The 27,790-nt window shown below is 41.5% G+C and overlaps 1 protein-coding gene across 1 annotated transcript in view; it reads left to right on the forward strand.

Annotated features, from left to right (window-relative positions):
* Positions 1 to 3,820: 3,820 nt before the first annotated feature.
* Positions 3,821 to 27,790, forward strand: part of ITK (IL2 inducible T cell kinase) — a 59,086-nt gene continuing 35,116 nt past the window's right edge. The window contains exons 1-4 of the mRNA XM_026510859.4: positions 3,821 to 4,104; positions 23,027 to 23,131; positions 24,967 to 25,048; positions 26,776 to 26,904. Of these exons, the coding sequence (XP_026366644.1) occupies positions 3,967 to 4,104; positions 23,027 to 23,131; positions 24,967 to 25,048; positions 26,776 to 26,904 (454 nt within the window). The 5' untranslated portion in view covers positions 3,821 to 3,966. The remainder of the gene's footprint in view (positions 4,105 to 23,026; positions 23,132 to 24,966; positions 25,049 to 26,775; positions 26,905 to 27,790) is intronic.

Here is a 27,790-nt window from a genome sequence, read left to right on the forward strand (position 1 = left end):
TGTCCAATCGCAGCTCTCTGTATCTTTTGTTGTGTTCCTTTATCTCCTATATTTCCTGCAAGCTTGGATTTAGATCTAGAGGTTTGATGAGATTGAGGTCTGATTTTTTTTTTTTTTTTTTTGGTAAGACTTCTGCGTAGGTGGTTTTGTGTACTTCCTATTGCGTCGCGTCAGGAAACATAATATGTCTAGTTGTCTCTCTCTTTCTGTGATGTTAAGATTCATCAGTACGTGACAGTGTTATCAAGCTAATGTATAAACTATAAATTTTCCTGTTGGTTTTTCACATCATGATTTTAGCAGCCACTGATGATTGTTGCCTAAATCCGTTGTGTCTTTGGGATTGTGAGATGGCAGTGTTCTATCACTCCCTCTTCATGTATTGTTGATATTCTTCTCCAATGAAAGACTTTCCCTTATTAAATATTTGAATACTAAACTGAGATATAGTTCTTCAAGAAAGACAGGAGACATGTTTTATTCTTTCCCTTTGTTTTCTGGTTTTCAGAATAATAAATTGGCTCTCCAGCATCCTCCAAAAGTGATCAATAGATTGAGATTTTTTTTTTTAAGCATCTTATGAACTCATGATTTTAACATTTGGCTGTTCTTCAGTTCATCGTGGTTAATGTTCTTTTTGATGCCCAAATCATTCCATCTTTGACAAGTGGGAGCTTTTTGAATTTAGCTCCTGTGAATTGGACTTTTTAAAACCAAAACAAAAGAGACACCTGGATGGCTCAGGCGGTTGAGCATCCAGCTCTTGGTTTAGGCTCAGGTCGTGATCTCGAGGTCGTGGGGTCGAGCCCTGCATCAGGCTCTGCACTCAGCACTCAGCATGTCTGTTTGGGATTCTCTCTCACCCTCTGCCCCTCCCCCTGCTCGCACACACTCTTTCACACTCTCGAATAAATAAATAAATAAAATCTTAAAACATAACAGAACAAAGGGATTATATATTTTTATGAATGTTTTCTGAAAGCTATGAGAAAATATTGGGCCTCTTAAGGTGACATTTAGGTGAGGACAAAGACAAATCCCAGTGAGTGGGCTTGAAGGTATTATGAGAAAGAGAATAAAATTACTTATGATTGCACTTCATGAAGACTTGGCAAATGAAAGGCACCTATTACAACAGTTACTGATGATATTTTGCTTTCCCAGATGAGAACACTTTGTGAAGTCTGTAAATCTTTCAACCTGAACTGAATAGGTATAAATCTACCCTTCTCAAAGGAGTTTACAGTCTGTTTTGAAAGATAGCACTATATTAGTTAACACTAGGTTTGGTGTTAGTGACAGAACTTCAAAATAACAGAGGCTTAGAAAATGTAGTTTTATTTCTTTTTATGTTAAAAAAGAAAAGGGCGATTCCACGCTGGCATGGAGGATCCAAGTTATTAGGACCTATGGCTCTTTCTACCTTACCCTCTGTTGTCCTCAACGTGCAATTTTCACTTCATGATATAAAGTAGCTGCTCCAGCTCCAACCATCATATCCACATTCTAGTCAGTAGGAAGGAAGAAAAAGAGAAGGAAAAGAGTATGATGACTGCCATTAAGGACATCCCCTGGAAGTTGCCATCATCACATCTGCTATGTTCCGTTGGCTAAAAAATAGTCTTGTACTGAAAACTTAATTCTGGAAGCCATATACCCAGATAACCTTTAGGAAGTCAGTTATCCAGAAAGAAGGGGGGAGAGTAGGTGTTTGGAGAAAACAGCATTCCTTGCCTCAAGCCCATATTCAGAGAGAAAAAAGATACTACATCTTTTGGGCAGTGTATTTCCACACACGTCTTAAAACCTCAGAATGTGGGAGAAGGAATCATTTAAAGTATCTCCCTTCCTCACATTCTTGAGTGTCTTGACTATGCTGGAGCATCCAATATATGAAACAAAATTAAGCTGTAGTCTGGTAATTTACATTCAAAACAAAATTTTAGATGATTACACTCCTGTCCAGCAATAACGATTGTTTTGTTTCATTATTTGTCCCTGTACAGTATATACCATCTCTGCTTCCACTGAGATTTCTTCTTATTTACTTCATGCCAGAAGTAAGATTCACATATATTGTACTTCAACCATGTGCTACTTCTAAGGCAAGATATGTGACTAGCATCCACCATTCAGAGTTTATGGGATTCAGTCCTCAACAGGATGCTGCAAGGAGACTAAGGATCAGAGAGAATAAGTAGCTTACTCGAAGAGAACTAACTTAGTAAATAACAGAAATGGGACTCCAACACAGGTTTCTTGGTCTCAAAGCTCAAACATGCTTTGTTTTTTATACTATCCATACTTGTTTTCTGCTCTTCCACTAAGTTTTTGGATAGGAAAGTAATCATCTATTTGTAACTCCTATAGGCTTTCATTTAAACTTTAAAAACCAATAAACTTCAATGTATTTCTCTTAAGTGTTTTATGGTCATTGTCTCTTTTAACTGTCTAACCCAGTTTTGTGATTATTCATTCAACACATTTTTTTTAACATCCTTTACACACACCAGGCATTGTGATTGTTGCTGAGTATATAACGGTGAGCAAAACCACACGTAGTCCTTACCATCATGGGGCTTCTAGAATAGTGGGGAAGAGAAACACTAATGCAAAAATCACCCTCCATATGTGCAATGACAACTGTCATAATGGGTAGAAAAGAGAAAGGTATAAGGGATCATCTGCGTATAATTGGCAAATTTGACTTAGAAAGCCAGGAAGGCTTCCTCGAGGAAGTGACATGCAGGCTGAGACTTGCAGTATAATTTAGAGTTAAAACAGGCAAAGCAGGGGAGAGAAGCTGTTTTCAGGCAAAGCAAGCAGATGTTCAAAGTGGTGTAAGGGGCATGCATGGGGGCTGGAGTGAGAATGGGTGAGCAAGCTGTGAAATGAGACTGGCAAGGAAACCAGAGAGCAGCCCTACAGTGACTTGTATAGGGGCACAGCTGTCCCCTTTCACAGATGAAAAACCTGAGGCTCAGAGCTCTTGAGTAATTTGCCTAGAGACTCACAGCTAGTTACGTGTTGGAGCCAGAACTCAAACTGTGGTAGACAGAGGGATGAATCCGGTAAAGATGTCGATGCCCAACCCCTGGAACCTGTGAATGTGTTAGGTTACATGACAAAGGGGAATTAAGGTAGAAGACGGAATTATGGTTGCAATAAACTGACCTTAAAATAGAGTGATTATTTTAGATTATCTCGGCAGGCCCAGGATAAGCTCAAGCGTCCTTGAATTTGGAAGAGGGAGACAGAAGAACTTATAGTTGTATCAGGTGAGGGACCTTGACCAGCTGTGGTTGGCTTTGAAGATGGAGGAAGGGAACCACGAGCCAAGGAATACACGTGGTCTGAGAAGCTGAAAGAGCAAGGAAACAGATGCTACCCTAAGGAGCCTCCAGGAAGGATCATGAGCCTGCAGAAACCTGGATTTTAGCTCGATGAGACCCATTTTGGACTTCTGAACTACAGAATTATAAGATAATAAATTGTGAGCCACTGAATTTGTGATGAATTGTTACAGCAGCAGGAGGAAACTAATACACAAGCTGTACTCATTGGTTTCAGAGCCTGCGTTCCCACTCCTTGTGCAACATGCCTTAACTGTCAGCCGGGCTAAACCAAGGACTGTAAAGATTAAACTCTAATGCTTCCTATCATTTTGAGTCTAAAATTCTTCAAATATCATTTCCAAACCATACAGCAAAGGGTATGTATAGTTTTTACATATGCCTCTTAGTTTTGTGAATTTCGAAAGGATGTGGTTACAGCCTTTGACATCAGAGGAGAAGCTCCACGTTGTTGACTGAACACTGATCAAAAGATAACGCTGGAGGCAAGAGGCCTTTTAACAGCTCTCTGAAAATCAACTGCCTCCCCAACACCTTCCTCGTGCTGAAGCTGTTTCCACTGGTGGTGCCCCGGGGTGAGGCCCAAGGTGCATCACATCCCAAGAACTGGATCATGAACAACTTTATCCTCCTGGAAGAACAGCTCATCAAGAAATCACAACAGAAGAGAAGAACTTCTCCCTCAAACTTCAAAGTCCGTTTCTTTGTTTTAACCAAAACCAGCCTGGCGTACTTTGAGAACCGTCATGGGGTATGTGAGCACTTTGTCTTGTCTTTTTTTAAACAGTATATTTTCTTTAGAGTGGGCTGAATTATGAAGACATATGTAGAATAAAATAAAGCCAAAGGGGGCACAGACATGTTTGTTATAACAGCCTAAAAAGTACAGTAAGAGTCATCAGAAGAGAATGTGGAAAAACATTCAGAGATGGGGCGGTTGTATTAGGTGATTTTAGTTCTAAAATATGCAAAAGATTAATTTTAATATTCATTAGTGTTTTTTCCCTGCAAGTTTAAGTTTAATTTTAAAATTATAATATTTTATGTGGCAAATGTTGTGATTGGATAGAATCTGAACTTCATCTGAAATATACTAGATTTTATGGGACATGATTAATAAAATATTAGCATTTAATGGGACCTAAGGGATGATCTAGCCCAGTTTCCTAAATTTATAGTGGAGGAAAATGATACTTGGAATGGTTAAGTGATAAGATCAGTGCCAACGTTTTTATTAATTTAATTCTATTGGTCGCAATGGTCATTACTCACTTAATATCTTGGAATAATATTCCCTGGGCATTTAGTTATCTAAAATTTGCAAGATCCAATGGTAAGCCTCTTTATCCCTTGGAAAACTTAGCAGGAGACAGGGGCTGTCACAGTGTTATGCAGTATAGACCAGTGCTTCTTATCCAGAAGATTACTCCTGCTTAGCCACGTCAGTCTTTTTATGTATCTAGAGATATTCTTGTATTCCACAGCAGCAATGGCATTGTTACGATTGTTCATGTTGCTGTTGTTATCACTGATAACTCTACTCCTCTCTAGGTGACTGAGCCTGGGCAAATGTCTCTACCTTTTGCATCAGATTCTTTCTTCCCAACATGAAAGGTCTGGAAATACTACCTAAGACATTCCTTTCTTCTTTAAAGATTCTAGCTCCTGTTGAGCCCTTCTCAGCAAATTTTCAAAGCATGTGTGTGACTCCTTACTATATCATTGTATTATTTTTTCCAACATTAGGAAGGGAAGGCAGGGGTTTTCACTGATATTTTACTGAAGGGGAAATAACACTAGGTGCTTGGTGGTCACTTAGAGACAAAGGCATCCCCATTCCTTGTTGGGATCTGGCTTAGTAGGTATAAGCATGAGTTTGGAATCTTCTGAGAGCAGGCTTGGAAGTGTTCAATGAAACGGAGCCTTGAAGGAGGCCAGGCTGGGTGTGGAGCCGACAGATGCTGCAGGTGAAATCAAACTGCTGCTTCTTTAGCAGTTCAAACATGCTCATCTTCAGCAGACTCGTATTGGAAATAATCGATAATCAATCTGAAGGCATATGGAATTACTTACGGACAGGGCCCTTTGCTAGATACTCAGTATTTGTGGACTAAGTTAACAGAGGGCTAGCGGTCAACTTGGAGGATTCATCATACATGGCTGATAAATCACATGGCATCGGTCAATTTTCTCTCTTACTGTGATGTTAGAACTTCTTGTTTCATATTGAAAGAGCAGTCATTTCCTTTTAAATATTTTTTCGGAGCCTATTTTGCAGCTTTCACCAATTTGCTTTCCTGACATTTGTTTTCCAGGCATCATCAGCTTTGTTATTACATATTATTTGCAGCTAATCACACAGCCAAATTGTCTTTATTTAGAATTTTGTTGGTTATAATTTGCATATAGGCAATGTTGTAAAATCACTTATTCATTTTTGACAGATTTTATTTATTTATTTGAGAGAGAGAAAGAGAAGAAGGGAGAGAAAGCACAAGCAGGGGGAGGGGCAGAGGGAGAAGCCTAGCAGGCTCCCCGCTGAGTAGGGAGCCCCATGCAGGGCTCCATCCCAAGACCCTGGGATCACGACCTGAGCCAAAGGCAGACACTTAACCAACTGAGCCACCCAGGAGCCCCTCATTTGTTCATTTAAGTATTATAAAAAAATTCCAGGACACTTAATTCTGGGGAACCATAGGCTACAGTCGCTAACATTTCCATATGGGATACAGCAGATATATAGTGCACAAACATCAAATTTTTTGTTTTCTAATGCCTATGGTTTATATTCATATATAACATTAATAAAAGCATTTCTTCAAATATTATAAAAATCCATTGGTTAGAAATTTATCCAAGGTCACTGAGAAAGGTAAGGCATGTGAGCTATTACTATTCATCCCCTATGTGTGTTCCATTGTTTAGGGCCATCGATTTGCACACAAGTGTGCACTACGTACCACCTATAGACAACAATAGCATAACACTTATGGGAAGAAGCATTTTTAAAAAACTTAAAGCCTTAGTCTTACCATCTGTGAAGTGGGTGTGATAATAGAATTCACTTCACGAGAATATGGTAAAGATTAACAGATAGAATGCATTTAGACTGAACTACTTGAAATTACTACTCAGCAGATCAAAAAAGGCCAGATATTAGCAATTTCATAGAGTTCAACTTAATATCTGAAGTACTTAGCATGAGCCCTGCCACCTCGTAAGCACCTAGTAAAAATTAGCCAGTATTTGTATCATCATCAATTCTCCAAAGGAGCAAGCAGAGTGGCATAACATATTCATTTTCAAATGAAGGACAGCATTAAAGTATTCTTTAAAGTCAGGCTAGCATCAGGGGCCTGGATTCTTTATGTTCGGTGACTAAATGCAGGTCTGTGGAGAGAGATACGTATGCATGATGAAATGTGGGATGCTGAGCCAACCAGTGCCCCTCTCGGGGTCACAGCTTCTTTTTCTCTTTTCCCATTTGGAAAATTATGTTCCTTGCAGTTTTAAAAATCTGTGGATTTATGACGTCATGTGAAAAATAATCCCACCTGCTCAGAAAAAAATTCTGTAATACTGCAGATGAAGTATGTTTTTTCTAACTTTACATAACAACCTTCTAATTTTAAATATCCATGTCTAAACATACATACTGCTGGAGCCTCTTCTTTTCACACGGATTTGGTTCCGGTGTCTGCTGGTGAAATGTGCAGGCATCTTCAGTGGAGTCGAGAAGCGCCTTCCCCCAGCAGCAACAGTGGGCCGGAAAGAAGCACAGATGGCAGCTCGTAGCTCACCGGCAGGCACACTTGCAGACAGCACCCTGTGCCTGCCAGCTTCTTTGCAAAGTGGTCCATGATGCCTGGCATTCTTTAGCAGAGGACAATGAGATCAGGGACCCATGGTATGTTGGTGAAGGTTTACAACTGCTGTGCTGGTCATGGCGTGGAGAGTGTCAGGGAGCCCCGATCCATAGTGTTGGCTGATTGCTCGTATAAGTACGCCCATGGTGGCCCATTTCAAACTACCGTTGTGATGTCTCCTGGCTCCCAAAATTCCTCAAAATTTAATCATCCGCCCTCATGGGCCACAGCAAGCCAACTCCAACACACCACTGGGCAGCTTTACAGACAAATGCTGTCCTGAGAGGCGGTCACCAGCTGCGCAACATGCCTAGTTGCACATGAGTGAAACCAGATCCCTTCCGGGGTCAAAGAGAAACAGAGGGCCTTGGGTCCTTCCGGTAAGCATGAGATCGAAGGGGCAGCATAGATGGAGACAAGTGTCACTGACTGGTGAGGCCAGTAGAGCCAGCTAGAGCTGGATTCAAATTCCGACTCTATCACTTTCTGGATGTGGATCTCGGGCAAGGTATTTAACCTCTTTAAGCCTCTGTTTGCTATTCGTAAAGTGAGGACCTCGATCCTACTTACCTTGGGCAACAGTGAGTATTTCATGACAAAGGCATGTGAGCAGCTCAGCCCTACTGGTAGCACCTTGATCTTTGGAAGGACCCTCAGGAGAACTGCAACGGTTTCCCTGTTTTAATGTATCTGCACCTTCAGGATCAAGCTTGTGGTGCTCACAAGCGTGTGAGCCATTCTGTGTATGTGGGGCAGGATAAAAAGTCAAGGCTGCCATGCTAGTCAGTGTCTGGTCAAGGGTCTCACTCCCCATGGGCTCTTCCCGTTAGCCTGCGGTCTGATCTAGCAGCAGAAACATCGCTTGGAGCATGCATCCTTCTTAAATTAAAGATGGCAGATGGGGAGATGGTCCCCTTTCCTTGCTTTTTCCTTGCTTTTCCTTGCACGTCAGTCAAAGACACAGCTTCTGGTGTCAGGCACATCTGGGTCAGAGACAAGCTCCCCACTTAGAAGCTATGCAGCATTGCGTAAGTTGCTTAAGGCTGTGTGACTCTATATAAAGCTATTTACGTCTTTTGTAATAATTAAACATTCCGTCTTTATCTTGTTTCCTTTTAATGAGGGGGAGGTTACGATTATTCCAATAATAGTAACTAATATTTACTTAACACTTAGTAGGTATCAGCCACTGTGCTAAATGTAGATTATTTCATCTAATCCTTACCACCACCCTATAAATTAGCAAGGACTATTACCCTAATGGACAGAGCAGGTGACGGAGACAAAGAAAATTTCAATACCTTATGTTGGAAGGATTTAACAAACTGCCGTATGTCTCTAAGGCCTACCCAGCCTCCCTGATAAATGGTGCTTATCACTATTAGCAGTGGTGACCCGTGAGCAGTTGGAACCTCCCTCGGGTTATTGCAGAGCGTGCAATGCCTTCTTGCTCTGAAGTCCTCAGTGGAAAGGGCAGTCCTGAAAATCAGTAAGCCAGGGCATGGATCTTCTGCAATGACACATGTTGTGAGCTCTGGCATTTCCACACATACCCCAGGACAAATCTTTGTCCTCATCGCTTCAGGGAGCCCCGCTATGTGTTCAAAAAGAAATGAGAGCCATGGCAAGCTTTGTCTCCTAAAGGTCCTCTAGAATCTTCTCTCCATTTTCTACGGTCACTTTCCCTGTGAAAGCTGCCAGCAGTTCTCGCCTGGGATGCCTAACACCTCCTAATGGTCTCCCTGCACTCACTCTGCCCCAGCCCCCCACCACCCTACTCCCCACACAGCAGCCAGCATGACACATGGTGACTGTGATCATGTCCTGATGATTCTTATCAGAAGCGGACATGTCCCTGCAGCCCTTCTCCCCTTAGACCTAGAGCAGACACCACAATCTATCACATGCCATCCTCCACATCAGCTCATGTCCCCTTTTCTTCTGTCTCTCTGGGATCCAACTACGTAAGATTTCCTTCAATGTTAAGGCCCCATTTTGAAGGTCACTTGCTTGGAAAGCCTTCCTTGATTTCTCTGGACTAGGTCATCTACTCCTGTTACGTGCCGCCTTAGCCATACCTGCCCTCTCTTCAGAGCACGTCCCAGAGTTGCAATTACCCATTTATTAAAGTGATTATTGTGCTAATGTCATTCCTCCACCCTCTTTTATATTATAATAAGCATTATGAGGGCCAGCACCCAGTTTGGTAAAGATGGTATCACCAGTGTCTATAACAGTGCCTGGCATTTTCGACTCACTCATTATTTGTGGAAGGAAGAAAAGGAGGGAAAGAGCAAGGACATGAGGGTTAGACACCATTGGAGAGGTTAGAGTTATACAAATGAGCCCCTAACAGAACAAGGCTCAATTCCAAAAGAGTAGAGAACAAAGCAAGTTATAAAGGACTTCAAAAGAAAGAGTTCTGGGTGTAGAAGTAAGTAAACAAGACTCCCTGGAGGTAGAAGTTCATGGCCCAGCCTTGAAAGAGGAAGAAGAGGCTTCAGGAGGTTGGAATTTTAAAAGCTGGGTCAGAGAGGCACATGTAGGAAACAGCAGTGGGCCAGCCCTCCACCGCTAGCCCCCCCACACTCTTTTCAGGAGAACAAAGCACTCTGTTCTCTTTTTTCCTCCTCCCTGTCTGACGCTTCCTTCCCCTCTACAGCTAAACCCTTTGCCAGTAATATTCTTAAAGTTACCTGAACATTTTTGCTTGAGACTTTCATCAGTCACAGTCTCTCCATCTCATTCCTACGTGATTGAGTTGTCTTCTGGTTGGGCTTTCACTGACACTCAAGGCTCCATAGAATTTATTTTCCATGCAACATCTAGAATGAACTTTTATTTATTTATTTATTTTAAAGATTTTAGTTATTTATTTGACAGAGAGAGACAGCCAGCGAGAGAGGGAACACAATCAGGGGGAGTGGGAGAGGAAGAAGCAGGCTCCCAGCGGAGGAGCCTGATGTGGGGCTCGATCCCAGAACGCCGGGGTCACTCCCTGAGCTGAAGGCAGACGCTTAACGACTGAGCCGCCCAGGCGCCCCATAGAATGAACTTTTAAAATGATAAATCAGGTCTTACTCCCAACTTTAAAACCTTCCATGGCTGTTTAGAGTATTTAAGTAAATGCTCAGTTATAGCCTACAAGACTCTTCATCCAGGGGTCCCTACCTGCCTTTCCAATTTCATTTCACACCACACTCCCTTTATCCACCAGCCTTCTACTACATCTGCCTTCTTTCTGAGCCTTGAACACTCCAAGCTCACGCTCCCTGTAGGGCCTCTGGACACGGCCAGAGCTAGGGTAAGGCAAGTGAGGGGTACACTTGAGGGTGCTCACATCCGGGGCATGCAAGTGCGGGGTCTTTGCATTAGTTGTGCTCAGGAGCACCCCAGGCTTTTTGCAGGGCTGGTTCTTTATTATTTCTGTCTGTTTAAGTATTTTCTCAGGATCCTGTTTGTTTATTTTCTTTTCTTTTTTAAGTACATTGATACTTCGGTATATCAGCATCTACATGTACTTATTGTTTATTGATGTGCTTCCCTGTTTCTTTTCTGTCTGTGTATCCACTGGAAGGTCAGTTCCATGAAAGCAGGAGGACCTTGCTCATCACTGCATCACCAACACCTAGAACAGTGCAGGGCACACAGTAAGTGGTCAATAAATACCCAGGGAATGAACAAAGGTCTCAAAAGTCAAATTGAATTCAGAAGAGCATCTGGGAGCTAAAAATTGTCAGCCTTGTCTAGCGAGGCCAAGGGAAGTAAGGATCCAAAGATATGCGGTTTCAATGTCCACCTTAATGGATTTTCTTTGGATCCCAATTGGTTTGCCTTTGTGATGTGAGGTTGATGTTATAAGGAGAAAGCCAGTGAATAGAGAGTTTTTGTTTGGGAGGCGAAGACTCCCACATTAAAATTAAATTTGATTCCTACTGCTCAGGGACTGGTGTATCTGTCAACCAGTCTTTGCAGTAAAAATAGGCCATGGAGCAATACTATAAAGGTCTGGAATGTCGGTCTGGAAGAAAAGTTTGACTGGAAAGTCCAAGAGCTCAGTTTCTTGAGGTATGAGGTCCATGTAAAACAGGATGTCTTCATTTCAAACATAAAAATGGACCCCGCAGAAAACCATTTTAAAGCTCTTCTCAAGTTTTCATGCACCAAATAGTAAATCCTCATCTCTCTATTTTCTTAACAAGTAGTAATAAATTCTTCTTCTCCGTGGGGTATTAGGCCGACTGAAAAAGTAAATCTTCCAGGACCTAATTTTCATTCAGAGGTCAGTCTGGGTTTGACTTCATGACACTGTGGGTCTTCACTTAAAGAGATCCAGGGACAGAAATAGAAGTTCTGAAATGGTTCTCCATGCATATAAAATTCCCTTTTTAGATCCAATGTCTGCTCAGGTCCTTGAAATTTCAGTAAATTTGTCAGTATTTTAATTAAATAAGAACCTGATCCAAAGTCTTATGTTGTCATATAATCCCCGTTAATGTAAAGGTATTTATAAGCAAGCTTCTCATTATATTTTCCTTTTTTGATAATTAAAAAGTCACAGAAATTATACCAGCTTATTATAGGAAATCAAAATATAGGACTATTTCTACCCTAAACTACATCTATTTGTGCCAAAGTTTTTTTTTATTTTTTAAACCCAACACTGTATCAAAGAAACATTTCTCTTTTGGTATATAAAGAGTCATTCATTCGTTCAGCAAACGTTTCTTGGCATCTACTATGTGCCAGGTTCTGGGCTAGGTGCTGGGAGTACGGTGGTAAATGACAGAGGAAAGGTGCCTGTCCTCACCCACTCACATGCTAATGGAGAAGGCAATGACAAGCGAGTATATAAATACATGGGGAAGATATAGATGGTGGTAGCTTCTATGGAAAGACTGAGCTGGGGCTGAGTTGGGGAGAAAGGTGGCCAGAGAAGGAATTTATATCCAGGCTGAGACCTGAAGGGTGAGAAAGAGCCAGTGACATGAAGAAATGGGGAAAAACATTTCAGGTAAAGGATACTGACAGTGTAAAGAATCGGAGGTAGGAAAAGCCTTGGCCTAGGTGAGGAACAGAGACTTAAACATACAGAGTTCAAGACAGGGGTTCTTGCTGACATCTTATAGCATTCTTCTTCTGGGGATACTTTGTCTGGAGTCATCCTACTCCATGTTTTGGTGGAAAGGTGCTTGGTGTACCAACACTGAGGACCTCAGGCACTGAGCACAGGCAGCCATTAGCAGCAAAGACTGAGGACAGGTTAGAATCAGGTTAAATCCACTTTGATTAATACAAGAGATGGAGCAGCAAACATTCATATGCCAACACTATTTTTAAAAATTGATAAAATTATTATTTTATTTTTTATTTTATTTATTTATTATTAAGAGTTCTCCATAACTCTTTTGTCTAAAGACATCAATTTACAGTCTCTGTGAGAATGACCTTTGCTCTTGTAAAGACATAAATTTCATGTAGTTATAATCACAATGCATGACAATTTTATATTCTTTCTTCATTTGTTCTTTTATAGATACATTTCCGCATATCTGTGTGGTCTCCAAAGTAATTATCTTCTCATGCCTATGATTTTCGTCATGATCAAATTAATTCACTTTGGAGATATATTTGTCAATTCTATGTACCTGAACAAATGGATGAACTTATCCTCTATTCTTTGACATTTAGTTGTTTCCAGGTATGGTGAGAACACTGAAAAATAGTACTATACCTAACATAAAACTGTCTCCTTTTTAAAATCAGCTCCTTATGATCTAGTACTGCGTGTGGGATAACTGTGTCATAGGAGAAGATATTTTATGGCCTCTATCGTTTGCTGTTGTACCGTCTTACAGAAATTAAAGCAATGCACGGGGCGACCGGAAGTTAGCAGAACCATTAGAGAAAACTATGCTTCTAAGAAGGAACCCATGAAAACGAAAGAATCCCACCGTTGTGGTGATTTTCAAGCGCACTATTTCTATAGGCTTTGAATATGATGGTGAGAGAGAGGGAAGATATGTAATATTTTATACATGGATGAGATGATTTGATTTAAAGTCAGTCTTATATATATGTAGATGAACCCACCACCGATAGAGCAGGATTTAAGGAGTGCCAGAAAGCTTCCTCCTCTGCAAAAGATCCCCATTTTGTTGATGAGAAAAGAGAGGCTTAGAGAAGCTAACTACGTTTTCCTAGGCCACACATCTGGGACAAATACTAAAAGTTGGATTCAGTGCTCTTCAATGGGTATTTTCAAATCTAAGCTTGTTTGGGTTTGAGAAGTCGTGTTGGGGTGAAGACTTCCTCGCTGAGTTTCCAACTCCGTGTAATGGAGGTCCTGAGTGGGGACCCCCAAGCTTACCACAATGACAGCACAACATTATCACCAACAACAATAACCAGCATCACCGCAAGGAGAGGACTGAACACATTCCTACAAATTTCCTCATGTAAGCCTCACAGTTCTCCGAAGAAGATAAAAGTAATATTCCTTCTTAGAGAGGAAGCAGTTGAGACATGGAGGAGTTAAGAAGTTCGCCCAAGGGGGCGCCTGGGTAGCGCAGTCGTTAAAGCGTCTGCCTTCGGCTCAGGGCGTGATCCTGGCGATTCGGGATCGAGTCCCACATCAGGCTCTTCCGCTATGAGCCTGCTTCTTCCTCTCCCACTCCCCCTGCTGTGTTCCCTCTCTCGCTGGCTGTCTCTCTGTCACATGAATAAATAAAATCTTTAAAAAAAAAAAAAAAAAGTTCGCCCAAGGTCACTGTAGTAGTAATAAGTGTAAAAGCAGCCTCTGGCCCTGGGCTACAGTAATCCCCTATACTCGGATCCCACTAACATGCGCTTTTCTGATAGCACTTTGGTTGCCCAAGTACAATCTCCTTCTGTGAGAATTCTCTGCAACACCGACACAAGCATCTTGGCCATGCTGTTTCTCATTGCAAGTTTGTGAAGTCGCCAGTCTCCTGCGACCTTGCACAGTGTGCTTCTGTCCACCTGGTCTCTGCGGGCTCACCAAAATGCGCTCCTGAACTTGGAACCCGGAGGCTCTGCTCCTGGGGGTGACCTCTGCTAAGGAAAGATGCTGTATAAGCCTCAGCACTGTTCAGTTGAGCAGATTAGCTAATCCTAATAGCGGCTACCCCTCATTGGGCTCTTTCTTAGAATAACATTCTGGGAACGCATACGCGGAGTGGTAATACAGGAAAGACCATCAAATAGGGGCACCAGCCAAGGACCAGGGGCCCAGAAAGTGAAATTGAAGGCGCTAACACCAAACGCAGCCCCTCTTCACAGTCCTACTGTGGCTAATTTCAGGTACAGCGATCCAATGAAGTGTTTCCCAAAGTGGAGTACCATGAGGTACCCACTAGATGGTACACAGACAAATCTGGTTTTGATATAGTTTTAATTTACTAGTTATATGTTTGTTACAATTTACTTTAGAAAAGAGTACTTTTAAATGTATGGTGATGCTTTAAGACTTCCTTTTAGAATAAATTTGTTGAAGTGAAAAATCAACTTAAATAATAGCATTAAGTATATGGTACCAGTTGGTGGAACCACATGCTGGTGGAAATTTCGTGGGTGGGTTGCAAAGTGAAGACTGGAAACACTGAATCCATGGAATAGCAACATGAATCACCTTTCATGATTCTCTGCTTTTAAACAACAGACACTTAGTCTGCTCAGAGAATGAAGTGTAATCGTCCCACTGGACACTTAGAGACAAGGAGGAGAATCCATAGAGACCAGGGCACTTGGAAAGGTGAGCATGGAAAAGGCAGGCAACATAGAGCTTCTCGGCCCCCCTGCTCTCCCTAGAAAGCCGTGACTCAGGGGCAAGGGAGCCTGCTACCACAAATGTCTGACCCCCAAATTTCTCTGAGTTCACGAGAAAGCTGGTATAATTCTTGAAAAGTTCATTATAAATCACAGTGACATTAGGTTACTGCTGTTCACGTTGCTTCATCTGTGTTGCAAATTGATCTTAGTTCACAAAACAGAACTGTTGATGGAATGAACTCTTGCCCCCTTGCTTGTACGCCTATTGGATTTCAGGCCTCTGTATTAATAGCCACTTTTGTAAGGCCATCTTCTGCAAAATACAGACTAATTTTTTAAAAAATTCTTGAGTAGATACTACATGCACATAAATGTTTTAAAAACAATTACAAAATGTTAGGCAATGGCCGACTCCCACCCTTGTCCTAAGCCACAGCACTTCATGGCCTGAAAGCGATCAGTATGATCGATTGCTTATCAGTTCTTCCAATGATACCTTATGCATATATATGTAAATATAGATAAATATTCTTCTTTTCCTCCTTTTTATACAATGATGGCATACTCTACACACACTTCTTAGCCTTTCTTTTGGTCTGTCAGCAATACTTCTTAAAGATCAAACCATATCTATATACAAAGAGCTTCTTCATTCTTTTTTGTGGTGGTATAATATTCTCATTGAATGGATAAAAAGTTATCTTAATGATGGATTTGTAGTCTGTTTTCCACTTTTTTTGTCGTTACAAATGACAAGGAACGAATAACCTCATATGTATGTCACTTTCTATATCACTATGTCCATAAGGGGCGATTTTGCCCATCATTGGCAACGTCTGGAAAAATTTTTAGTTGTCATAACTGGGGAGGGGAGTGCTACTAACATTTTTGGGCAGAGCCCAGGGGGCTGCTAAGCATCCTACAAGGCACAGGACAAATTCACAACAAAGAATTATCCAGCCTAAAATGTTTATAGTGCCAAGGTTGAGAAGCCTTGGTCTACAGAAAACATTTCTAGAAGTGGAATTGCTGTGTCAAAGGATATTTGCATCTGTTGTTTATTGAACGTGACCAAATTATTCTCCCAGAAGTTGTGCTGATGAACATTCTCCAGGGCCACATGTGAGATGCTTGCTTTGTCAAAACCTCACCAACACCATTACCATACGTTTTGATCTTTGCAAGTCTGACAGGTTTTAAAAATGGTATCTCAGTATACCTTATTTGCATTTTTGTTTTTGTAGTAACTTTGAGCATTTTTTCATATATTTAAGGGCAATTTCTATTCTTTTTGCCTGTTTTTCTATAATCTTGTTAGTATTTTCCTTAGTAATTTGTAGGAGCTCTTTGTTAGCTCAATCCTTTGTGCAGACCAGTTTGGACCTATGTTCTCATTGTCGAGAGATTTGTATCCACCTGCCAATCATTCTGGAAATCTCATTCAAATCATTTCTATTACAAGTTTTGTCATAGGGTTCATACTCATCACTTTCTGCTGCACACTTAGCCTTACCTGCTGTTCCTTCAATCAACCAATCAACAAACATTGATCGAGCATCACCTTTGTGTTAAGGTTATTTTCTGAAATGCAGTGGAGTTATTAATTTATATGCTTTGGCTACTGACTCTCCAGTGTTTGAAAGGTATATGGAAAAATACACTCTTTCAAACTCATTAAAAATCCACAGGGCCTATTCTGGAAAGAAGGAAGCTTTTGAAAGAGCATTGACAGAGCAGAGACAAAGTGTTCGGGCACCTGACCTGTAGCACTCACTTCTTGCTCTTAGTTTCTACATCACTCCTTTTCTCTCTGTTCCCTTTTGAAAACAAATCTAAACAAACATGCTTTTTTAAGGCTAGGATCACTAATATCTTTAACTAACATGAATGAGGCCTGGAAATTATTCCTCAATTATTGCTTCACTTCTAAGATAAATACACCCACATAAAAGTACAGTGTTGCCTTTTTAGAATCTATGGAGAAAATGGCTATCACTCAAGAAGACAAGAGGACCCATCATGAACGTGAACCTCCATGGAGATAGATGAGCAGGTGACAGGTACTGCCTAGCTGCCACTTACTGCTAATGGGGTCAGGAGGTCACAAGGGCAAAGAGCTCCATCATTTTGCACACCCAGCATTCGACGAGTACCTCTCAGCCCTCTCCTATACTCATCTGCCAAGGTTGTTGTACAGTGTTTTGTTTTTAAGTTTATGACTGCTTTAAAATATTATTTTCATTTTTCTGTTTAGTAAATTTACATGCTCACTGCAAAAGCTTCAAATATTACAGAAACATATAATTTACACGGGAAAGTCTGCCATAGTGCCTCCCACAAGAGACAGCCCGTGTTAGCAGAGTTCCTTTTGAGTTATTTCTTTGAGTTTTGCATATACTATTATGTATTTTATTATTTCTTTTCCCAAAAATGAGATCGTGCTCCATCTGTGGCTCTAAACCTTTTTTCAGTTAATATATATATTTTCGTCCCTCTGTATCAATTGCTTTCATTTTGTTAATGACTACAGAGTAGTCACAAGATAGATGAACCATAAGTAATTTATTCATTTGTCTATTGGTGAATATTTAAGTTTCTCTAGGTTTTTAGTGAAATAAATAATGCTGTTATGAAATCCTTTTCCCTACATCTTTATGTATTTTGAACAAATGTTCGTATAGAATAAATACTATAAGGGAAATCTTTTTCTTTCTTTCTTTTTTTCTTTCTTTCGTTCTTTCAATTAACTGTTTTTAAGTACAATAAAAAACATATATGTTCATGGAAGGATATGAGATTAAAAGCAAAGCTCTTTCTACTTCCTACTCCCAAACATCAGAATCATTCCCACAAATGTCTGCTTTTAATAGCGTCTTGTGAGAAAATACATTCATAATTTTAAGAAAGGATCCCAAATTTCCTTCTGGAAGCTGTATGAGGGTATAGTCCATTATCTATTTTTTTCTTTTCTTGCTTTTTCTCCTTTTTTGGCGTAAAATCCTCACTTTTTCCTCTTGGGTAGTCGGGGTGCTACTACTGACAAGATGGCAGACTTTAAAGGAAGCTAGAGTGTTTTCCCCACAGCACAACGAGCTTCATCGAAAACCACATTGCAAAAAGCTGAAGTGAGGAAAGCCAGTTGACTCTGGTTTAGCTATGACTAAAAGGGCTTGTAGAAAAGAGGAAAGAAAAGAAGGCAGGTGTGGGATGGATCATAGTTTCCTGACTTTAAGTCAGCCCAGGAGCCTTAAAATCTTCCCCTCAGCTCCAGATTCTCCCAGAACTGCGGTTTCATGGACATAGGGCCAGGTGAAGATGGGTTGGGGGAGGAGAGGAGCCAGCAACAGCTAATCCCAAATTGCCCCGGTGTTTTAGAAGAGGCTACATTTTCCATTGAGACAGTAACGATCCCATCTTTATTGGGTATCAGGCAACGTGCCGGGTGCCTTATCGTAGCTCTGGTCACAGTGACCCTGCATGGCAGCTGTCAGCAATACCGCTACTCCTCAAGAACTAGAAGAACGAAGAAGAGCAAAGAGAACTAAGTCCAAAGAACGGAGACGACTTGCACTGTGCTATTTGTCACCACAGAGATTCAAACCATGGCTTTCTGAGTTCTGAATCTCTGCTTTTCTCCCTTGCAACACAAAGCACGAGGCCCCCTGTATCATCAAAGACTTCTGTTGAGTTGGGAGACTGGGAGCGAATTTGTGGGTTACCTTGAGCGTATTTTACAGAGATGATGAAACTAGAATCCAGGAAGACCCCTAAAACCCTTTTTTTTTCTTCTTCAGATTTTATTTATTTATTAGAGAGAGAGCACAAGAAGAGGGAACAGCAGGTAGAGGGAGAGGCAGGTTCCTTGCTGAGCAGGGAGCCTGACGTGGGGCTCGATCCCAGAACCCTGGGATCATGACCTGAGCCTAAAGCAGCTGCTTAACCAACTGAGCCACCCAGGCACCCCTAAAACCCATTTTAGAACTGGTATTCTGCTGTGTGTGTTGGGGGAGAGACAACCCTCAAATCAGTCACTTAAGTTTCATTTCACAGGACATCAGTTTTAATTTCAATTGTGTCATTGTGCGATTTCAGATTTGTACAATGTATTATGGGCCAGAAGAGGCATTGAGCAAAATATTTGAAATTCCTTAGTTAAAATCATCACCAGAAAGATTTTCCAATCACAAAGAAACTCTGATAAAGGCAGTATGTGGCTACTTTTACAGTGTGGTCCGGGAAAGTCTGAACTCCCCTTTGAAAAATACTCTCTCAGCTAATGCCTGAAATTCCATTATCGAAGCTCCTTCTTGGCTTCGGTGTCTAACATCTGTCCTGATCCAAACTCCTCTGAAACAAGCCAAGCTTTACTCTATCAGTAAGTTAATCCCTTGGTGAATGACTACTTGGGGAAGGTTTTGACAGGCGAGTGGGAGGAAAAGCAGAAAGCAAAAGGAGAAAGGAAAAGCCCTCTGAGAGCAAATGTAACACAGTCAGTAAGACCAGGAAATAGGCCCCTTCCGTGGTTTTGGCCTGATTTTACAAACAATTTGCAAATTAAACAAATGACTCCGGAATGTCAAAATCACCAGTATCGCCAGTTAAAAATTAACGTTGCCCCTCCCAGATGGTGGTTCCTGATTACATATTTGCCCAAAAGAAAATCACCCCCCCAAACTGTGGACACATAAAGACAAGAGAACAAGGTCTTATCTTATGCACAGCATTTGGAGAAGGAAAGGAAGTAACACTTGAGTGATTGGTTTATCATTTCAATGAATTTATTTTGTGAGTAGGTGTACATGGTTTTTTTAAGTCCTCTAAATTAACCCAATGACTCAGGATCTATTGTCATTCTCACTTAAAAAAAAAAAAGGCACTGAAAAGTTGAGACACTTGCCTCAGTTGCATAGCAGGTCAGGCAAATGCCTGTCTACCTGAACTGAAAGTTCCAATCCTCTTCCACTCTGCCTCTCCAAAGCAGAAAGCTGAAATTCAGCTATTTTTCAGAAGGGTGGAGATAACCTCTTTCATAGGTCTCAGATACCTAGCTTCTCACTGACATATCTGTTGGACTAGCCAAACAGTCAAGGAGCCTATGTTAATAGGAGTGAAGTGGACTTATCATTCTGAGGAAGCAGAGAAAGTGCTCCCCTTTCAAATCCAGCATAATCATTGCACGACCCAATAGGGCACAGACAAATGTCTGCTGGACCACAGCTTGGAGTATAGATTCATGCAACTGATTGTTCAGTGTGGAGTCTGGGCGATGAAAATCTCCTGTGGAAAGTCAGGGCAAGTGCAAGAGCCATGAAACATAGTTGTGAAGCGCTCAGGCTCTGCAGTCATAGACTTGAGCTTACACCCTGCCATTGCACTTATTAAGAGACTTGGCCTCTGAACGTCAAGGTCCTCACTTGCAAGATGGGGCAATGATACTTTGCAGGATTGTAGATTAAATGGGCGCTGGCCTGTTGAGTGCCTGAAGTGTAAGACGTGCTCAAAAATGTGAATTGTCCTTTATTTCGGTTTTGTTCCCTGCCTCTCTCTTTGAAACTCACAGTCCAAAATTCTACTTTATGCAATATATTAACATAGAAAGGAAATACCAAAGCTGCGTGCACAAGCTTGCTTTTGTGCAAATACGTAAACACCAGCATCTTGCTGGGTTGTGTTTGATACATGTTAGGTGTCCAGGGGGAAGCTTTGGAATATGAAGACAGGGTAGCTTTGAACATGGCCAAGAAAAGAGACAAAGGCCAAGGGAGGTCTTGTGACTTTCACCCCAAGTGATGCAGATGGAACGACACGTAAGAATGAGAGCAGGTTTTTGCTGTCTCTCTTTTCCTGATGGCTCTTGTGTGGTTTCCTTGGAAGGTTTACCCTGGCATTTTTCAGAAATAGCACAGTTGTTTGGGATGATTACAGGCAATCACCATTTCTCAGAGATAGAACTGTGTTTATCTCACTGACAGGCTACTCCCCAGTCCCCAGCTCGGGGGATGCACAACTGGTCTCTTGTTGACCACGTATCAGATCTTGTGAACTTTGAAGACAACCCGCCTCAGGGAACTCGTTTAGGAAAAACAGTGAGTTTTGATGGTAGAACATGAAATCCATTCCAACAGAAGAGCAAACCCCATAGCCGGCTCACCTGACAGGCTGTTAACACAGTGTCTCTTAAAATCCATGTTTGAAGTCAGTGAATATTAAGAGGTTAAAGGAGATAATCTGAGGTTAGAGGAGAAGCCCTCCTTGGACATCTTGAAGCTGCACTGTCCAATAATGGAACCACAGCCACGTGTGGCCGCTGAGGACTTGAACTGTGGCGGGTCCAAACTGAGATGTGTTCTACAACACACGATTTCAAGGACTTAGTACAAAAAATAATGTATCTCATTAATTTTTTATGCTGATTACATGTTGAAATAATACTTTAGATATAATAGGGTAAACAAATATATTCTTAAAATTAATTTTATTGTTTCTTTTTAATTCCTTGTAGTGTGGCTACTAGAAATCTTTAAGTAACATATATGATTCCCATTCTGCTATTCTTGGACAGCACTGCTTTAGAACATTACACAGAACCTTTGTCCCTACTCACAACTCCCATTAATACTTACCTCCATTTTAGACCCTGATGATGATAGTCCTAGGCTATTAACAACCAATATGTACCCAGAACTTTGCTCTTGCTGTGAACTCTATATAGGATGCTTACCCGCCCCCACACCCCCAAACTTCATGTCTGGCACCTTTTTTTAACTCCCTGATCTTTTCTCAAAGGCCCTTTCCCCAGACAGGCCTGCCCTGTCCACAAGGTGGTCACATCAACCTGTTCTATTGTCTTTATGGCACTTGTTTATATTGTCTGCCTTGTCAACAAGACTGTGAGCTCCATGAGAAGATCTGCCATGTTCACCTCTCTATTTTCTGCTCTCAGAACAGCACTGGCCCCCAGGAGATAGTTCCTGAGGAGCTAAATGCATTAGCTTTAAATCTGCCTGAGATTGTTTAAACTGTGTTTCAACATGGTGCCCTTCGTTCATATCATTCTGACTGAGCACCTGTTGTAGGCCCGTCACTATGCCTTAGGGATATGCTGATAGATGTCCTGGTCTCACTCTCAGGGGGAGCAGGACTTAGTGGGTTCCAAGGTAAACATGTCTTGCAAACAGAGTGGTCCTATTACTGCCATGAGCCTTTTGTTGCATTTTACTGTGTATACTACTAAGGAAATAATAAAACAGAGGTCAAAAAACAAGATAACCTCAAAGCTCAGACTCCCTGTTTATCCGCAGTGGCAGAAGGTTGTTGAAAAGGCGCCTTCCTTGTGCTCTTCTGTTTTCAAAAACAGATGAACCATCCTAAAGAACTATGATTATGGGCAGAACCAAGGCATGTATTTCTAGCTGTGGAAGACTCTAAATGACAAGATATCTTGAGCTCAAAGGATACGTGTTTTCAGAGGTTTTTAAGGGAAAACTGGCCTTTCAATAATACATCCTTAGATTACAAAAGCAAGCTGTAGACCACTGTGTGGAACAGATGCTTGTTTTTGTTGGTATATATCCTATAAATGTGTGTGGGAAAGACAAATGCATTCCAAATGGTTAACCTTGGCTACCTCAGGGTTGTGGAGAAGGGTGGAATGATATGACACTATAAATATTTTCTTAACATACTTCCATATTATTTCATTTGTTACAATAAACATGGATAAATTCTGTACTTTCAAAAATGAATAAAGTAGTTTTTAGAAAGAAAATTTAAAAAGAAACACCACAAAGCATCCCTGTATTTGATAGGGATACTTTTCACATCTTGACTTTTTTCATCTCAGTTCTTGCTACTGCCTCTCTGAGGCACAAGAGGCCAAGAAGTAGCTTCTGGATATATGGGGGTTAGTTTACAAAGCTAATGGATCTTATCTAGTAGTGGATTTCTATAAGCAACCTAGACAAAAATACTGTCTGCTCTCTTCTTTAAATGGAATGTACTTTTTTTTCCCCACAGAAAAAGCGCACATTGAAGGGCTCCATTGAACTCTCCCGAATCAAATGTGTCGAGATTGTGAAAAGTGACATTTGCATCCCATGCCACTATAAATACCCATTTCAGGTAAGTCAGTTACACCGGAGGGAACTAGTTCCCCAGTCCTTGGACAATGGTCGAAATCCTCAGTCATTGTAATAGAAAGTGGGACAGGGACGACTCTATAGTTAGATCTTCTACTAAGCCCGGAAGAAAGCTGTTGGTGTCCATTCATTCATTCATTCATTCATTCAATTCAACAAAGCATAAACTCTTGAAAAAGTTTTCATTTCTCATTTCCCTTTCTCTCATGTCTTCCCTACCTCAATAAAAATCCCAATTCTCTGCTCCTAGAGGAAGGAAAAAAAACCCCAAAACTATCAATGGCCCCCAACCTAATATTCTTTAAGTACAATTCACTCATGTTTGGGGGCAACCATTGCAGTACTTGATTATAAATTGTTTAGAGGTTCTGGGACAAAAAGTCTCAAATTTGATAATCTCAGAACTATCTAGAGTTTTGTTGTCCAATAGAGTAGCCACGAGCCACGTGTGGATGTTCAATATTTAAGTTAAACAATATCAAAAATTCCTGAGTCACACTAAACCACACTGAATGAATGAACATTTCACATGTTTAATAGCTGTGTGTTGGACAGAACAGTTTATAAAACATTTCCACCATTGCAGAAAGTCCTACTGGACAGAGCTGGTGGAGGTTATCATTAGTCTTTAGGTCACGACATTGTCCAAATCTTGTCATCACTCTTGGCATCTGTGACTCTGAAGCAGTGGATATCTCCTTGTACATTCTAGGGTACTAGTCCTTTTTGCCAATTTGAGAGGTTAAACATTCCATTTTTAATGTGACATAGAAAAGGACTTCTTTCCTCCTGGAAAGTTAACCTCCATGAGTTCAAATTTTTAGTAATGAAAGTAAAACGATTAGCATGTATTTTCCCGTCATTAAAATTCCATTAAAAATGGGTACATTAGGGGGCCTAGGTAGCTCAGTCGGTTAAGTGTCTGCCTTCAGCTCAGGTCATGATCCCAGGGTCCTGGGATAGTGCCCCACGTTGGGCTCCCTGCTCAGTGAGGAGTCTGCTTGTCCTCCTCCCTCTGCCTCTCCCCTCACCCCCATTCATGCTCACTCTCTCTCTCTCAAATAAATAAATAAAATCTTAAAAAAAAATAATACATTAAAGGGGAGCCTGGGTGGCTCAGTTGGTTAAACGTTTGACTCTTGATCTCAGGGTTGTAAGTTCAAGCCCTGCATTGGGCTCCAAACTGGGCGTGGAGCCTACTTAAAAAAAAAAAAAAAAAAAAAAGCCGAGTACATGAAAAAAACTGGTGAAATTCAAAGATCTGTACTTTAGTTAGTAGTGTTGGACCAATGTCAGTTTCCTGGTTTTGAAACTGTACTATGGTTATGTAATAAGATGTTATCATTAAGGAGAGGTGGGTGAAAAGAACACAGGAACTCTGTACTATTTACGGAACCACTAGGGTGTCTTATATTATTTCAAAATAAGAAGTTTTAAAAATCTCGATTATACATTTTTTATCTAACTTCTTAGTCTTTCATATGCCAGAAAGATTTTTTTAATCACTTAAAAATTAATATGAGAAACAAATGTGCTGTCACATGGAGAGCTTTTTCTCCAACTGTTTTAATTTAACAATGGCTTCCTAGGAACATGGAATCTCAGACAGGTAGTCTGAGCTGTGAAAATTCCCCCTGTGTCTGCATAGCATTCAAATATCTGTATAAAAAGGACACTGGTCTCCTAGTCACCCAGATGTTTGCTTTTAAGCAACAAACACCTAAGGCCCCACTCTCGGCCCCCTACGCTAGATGAGCCTGCTGTCAGCCATCCTTCTCTGGGTGCACAGCTCACCTTGGACTCTGTGTGTATCTCCAGGTTGTGCATGACAACTACCTCCTGTATGTGTTTGCTCCAGACCGTGAGAGCCGGCAGCGTTGGGTTCTGGCCCTTAAAGAAGGTAATTACTTTCCTGTGCCAATGGCTCCTTGAGATCTCTTGACCGTCTAGCGGGCTTGGGCTCCACAGTAAGATACAGGGCAGCAGATGGTTAAATATTTCTCACTTTTGGTGTTGGTGTTAGATTCCAACTTTTCACCCTGGGCCCAAGAGGCAGCAATCAGTACAGTGTAGGGTCAGCCAAATCCAGCCTACCACCTGTTTTCATAAGTCTCTGAGCTACGGAAGGTCTTTGTGTTTTTAAATGGTCCCGTTTTAAAGGATTAGAGAAGTACCTCCATAATGTGTCGATTTTGCCTGCTGATGAACAAAACCTAAAATATTTACTCTTTGGCCCTTTCAGAAAAAGTTTTTCCACTCCTGGTCTAGTGTGAAGCATAGGAGGATGGGCCCTTGAGTTAGATGACCTGAGTTTGAATCCCGGCTCTGCTACTTACTAGCAGACGTGCGTGGGCAACGTCCCCGGCTGCTCGGTCTTCAGTTTCCCCATCTGTAAAAGAGGAAAGAAGGAAGGAATAATAATAGTACCTGCCTCCGGAACTGCTGCGAGTAAAGCCCTTGGAACTAGCCTGGCCCAGAGTCGGCACCCAGTAAATGTTAGCTAGCTTTAAAGGTTTTCAGATCAGCAGGAAGGGTATTTCTTAAGGCTCGCCTTCCTGACGGCATCATTAGAACCAGCACAGTGTTTGGGTGTACGTGAGAGGTGCAGCCAGGCTGCTAAGGTGAAAATCCCAGCTCTGCCAATTATTAGTACGTGACCTGGGGCCAGTTCCTCGAACTTCCAGTGTCTCTATTTCCTCAGCTATAAATTCTGACTAGTAACAATCGGTCACACCATTATTGTGGGAATTAAATGTGTTAAGACATGTCAGACACTTAGAATAATACCCAGAGAAAGCACTCAATCAGTAGTACTGTTATTTCGCCCGAAGCCCTGCATTTACAGGAGAACTGGGTTCAGATATTAATCTGTCTCTAAGTAGCTTTAAGGACTAAGAGTAAACAAGCCATTTGGAATCTTGGGAGCCATGATGCCTCTAAGTGAAAAATGAGAATAAAAATACAGTTCTTATCCTCTTCCAAGGTCGTTGTCTCAAATGGGGTATGAATAGGCCAGTGCTGGGTAAGCTGAAAAATGCTCTCAAGTCATGGGGCTCAGTATAAACATTAAAGTAAACAGTTATCAAAAGGGCCCCAACTGTGTGCATTGGCTGTTTTCCCTCTGGATAGGGCTTTACTCACAGGATATTAAAGCTGGAAGGAACATTTGAGATGGCCTGTCTAGATCTCCATTTCTTATACTTCTTTTCTTTAGCGGGAGAGCCTCTTTTTCTTTTTTTTTCCTACTAAAATCTCACTTTAAAGCCACAAATCTAGAACAGATAAAGGCAAATACCTGTGGTTGAAGGTGAGAGAGATGAAGGGGCAGGAATCCCTCCCACTCAGTCTTCCCAGTGCCCCTTGGGCACTTTTGTGGGGCCCACTGATCCAGTCTAACATTCTCATTGCACAGAGGGGGCATTGAGGCTCAGATGAGGGTGTAATCCAACCTAGGGACATACAGTTAATGCAAGGCCAGACAAGAATCCAGATCTGATAATGTCTAAATCCAACATGTACTATTCACTCAAGCTTACAGCGGGGTCCAACCTAAGGGAGTTGTAAAGTTGGTAGCCCTTGATAGACTGACCTGGAAATAACTCTTCTACTGGTGCCAATCTCTTTCAGAAACAAGGAATAATAACAGTTTGGTACCCATGTATCATCCTAATTTCTGGATGGACGGGAGGTGGAGATGCTGTGCTCAGCTAGAGAAGCTCGCAGTGGGCTGTGCCCAGTACGATCCAACCAAGAATGGTAAGAGACCGGGAATTCCCTTTTCTTCTTTGCAAAATGACTGACCTCTCTGGTTATAGGAGGTAAAAGCTCTCAGCTTCCCATCATCAGGGATGTCAGGGATTGAATACAAAGTTTTGCATTTTCCGAACTTTCTGAGGGAAATCATCTGCCTCTACCACTAGTCTGTTGATGTTTTTTCATCTCAAACCTACGTCTTTGTAGCTCCTTGCTGCTAAAGTGTCATCCTTGAACCTGTAGTGTCAACATCACCTGTGAGCTAGTTAGAAATGTAAATTCTCTGGCCCCATCCCAGGTCTGCCAAATCAAAGTTTGTATTTTAACACATCTCCTGAAGATTTGTGTGCACGGTAAATTTGGGGAAGCACAGCCATAGCCTTCCAGTTAGAAAATGTGAATGGCGTGGTTGACTTAAGTTGTTGAGACAGACTTAGAGGTCCATAACATCATTTATTTATTACAGTGATGTCACATCGCACATGTGTTTAATTCCACCGGCTCAACTTTACACTCTTGGAGAGGAAGAAAGCAAAACCAAAAACTGCTTATTGTATTCTGTGGCTTCTTTCTGCCTCCCCTTCAAACTCGCCGTTGATCTCTATAATCTCAGAGAAAAGGAGGCCACAGCCTAAATGCAAAATGAAAACAAAAGACATTGTTTCTGGTCCTTGGAGGTCAAAGGCCCCGGATTGCGGGATTGGGGTGCCACCGCTTTTCCTTTCTGTGATGGCTCTGGGACCTGAACCTTCAGTGAAGTGCAACTTCACTTGCATGCACTTTGACACATGGGGTGCTTCCATTCCCCACGGTCATCCGGGGGAGATGGTGTGGGGTCACAGAAGCAGGAGACCTTGAGCATTGCCTATGCTCAGGGTCGCACAGTGAG

Source organism: Ursus arctos, unplaced genomic scaffold, assembly GCF_023065955.2.
Source record: "Ursus arctos isolate Adak ecotype North America unplaced genomic scaffold, UrsArc2.0 scaffold_15, whole genome shotgun sequence".
NCBI lineage: Eukaryota > Metazoa > Chordata > Mammalia > Carnivora > Ursidae > Ursus > Ursus arctos.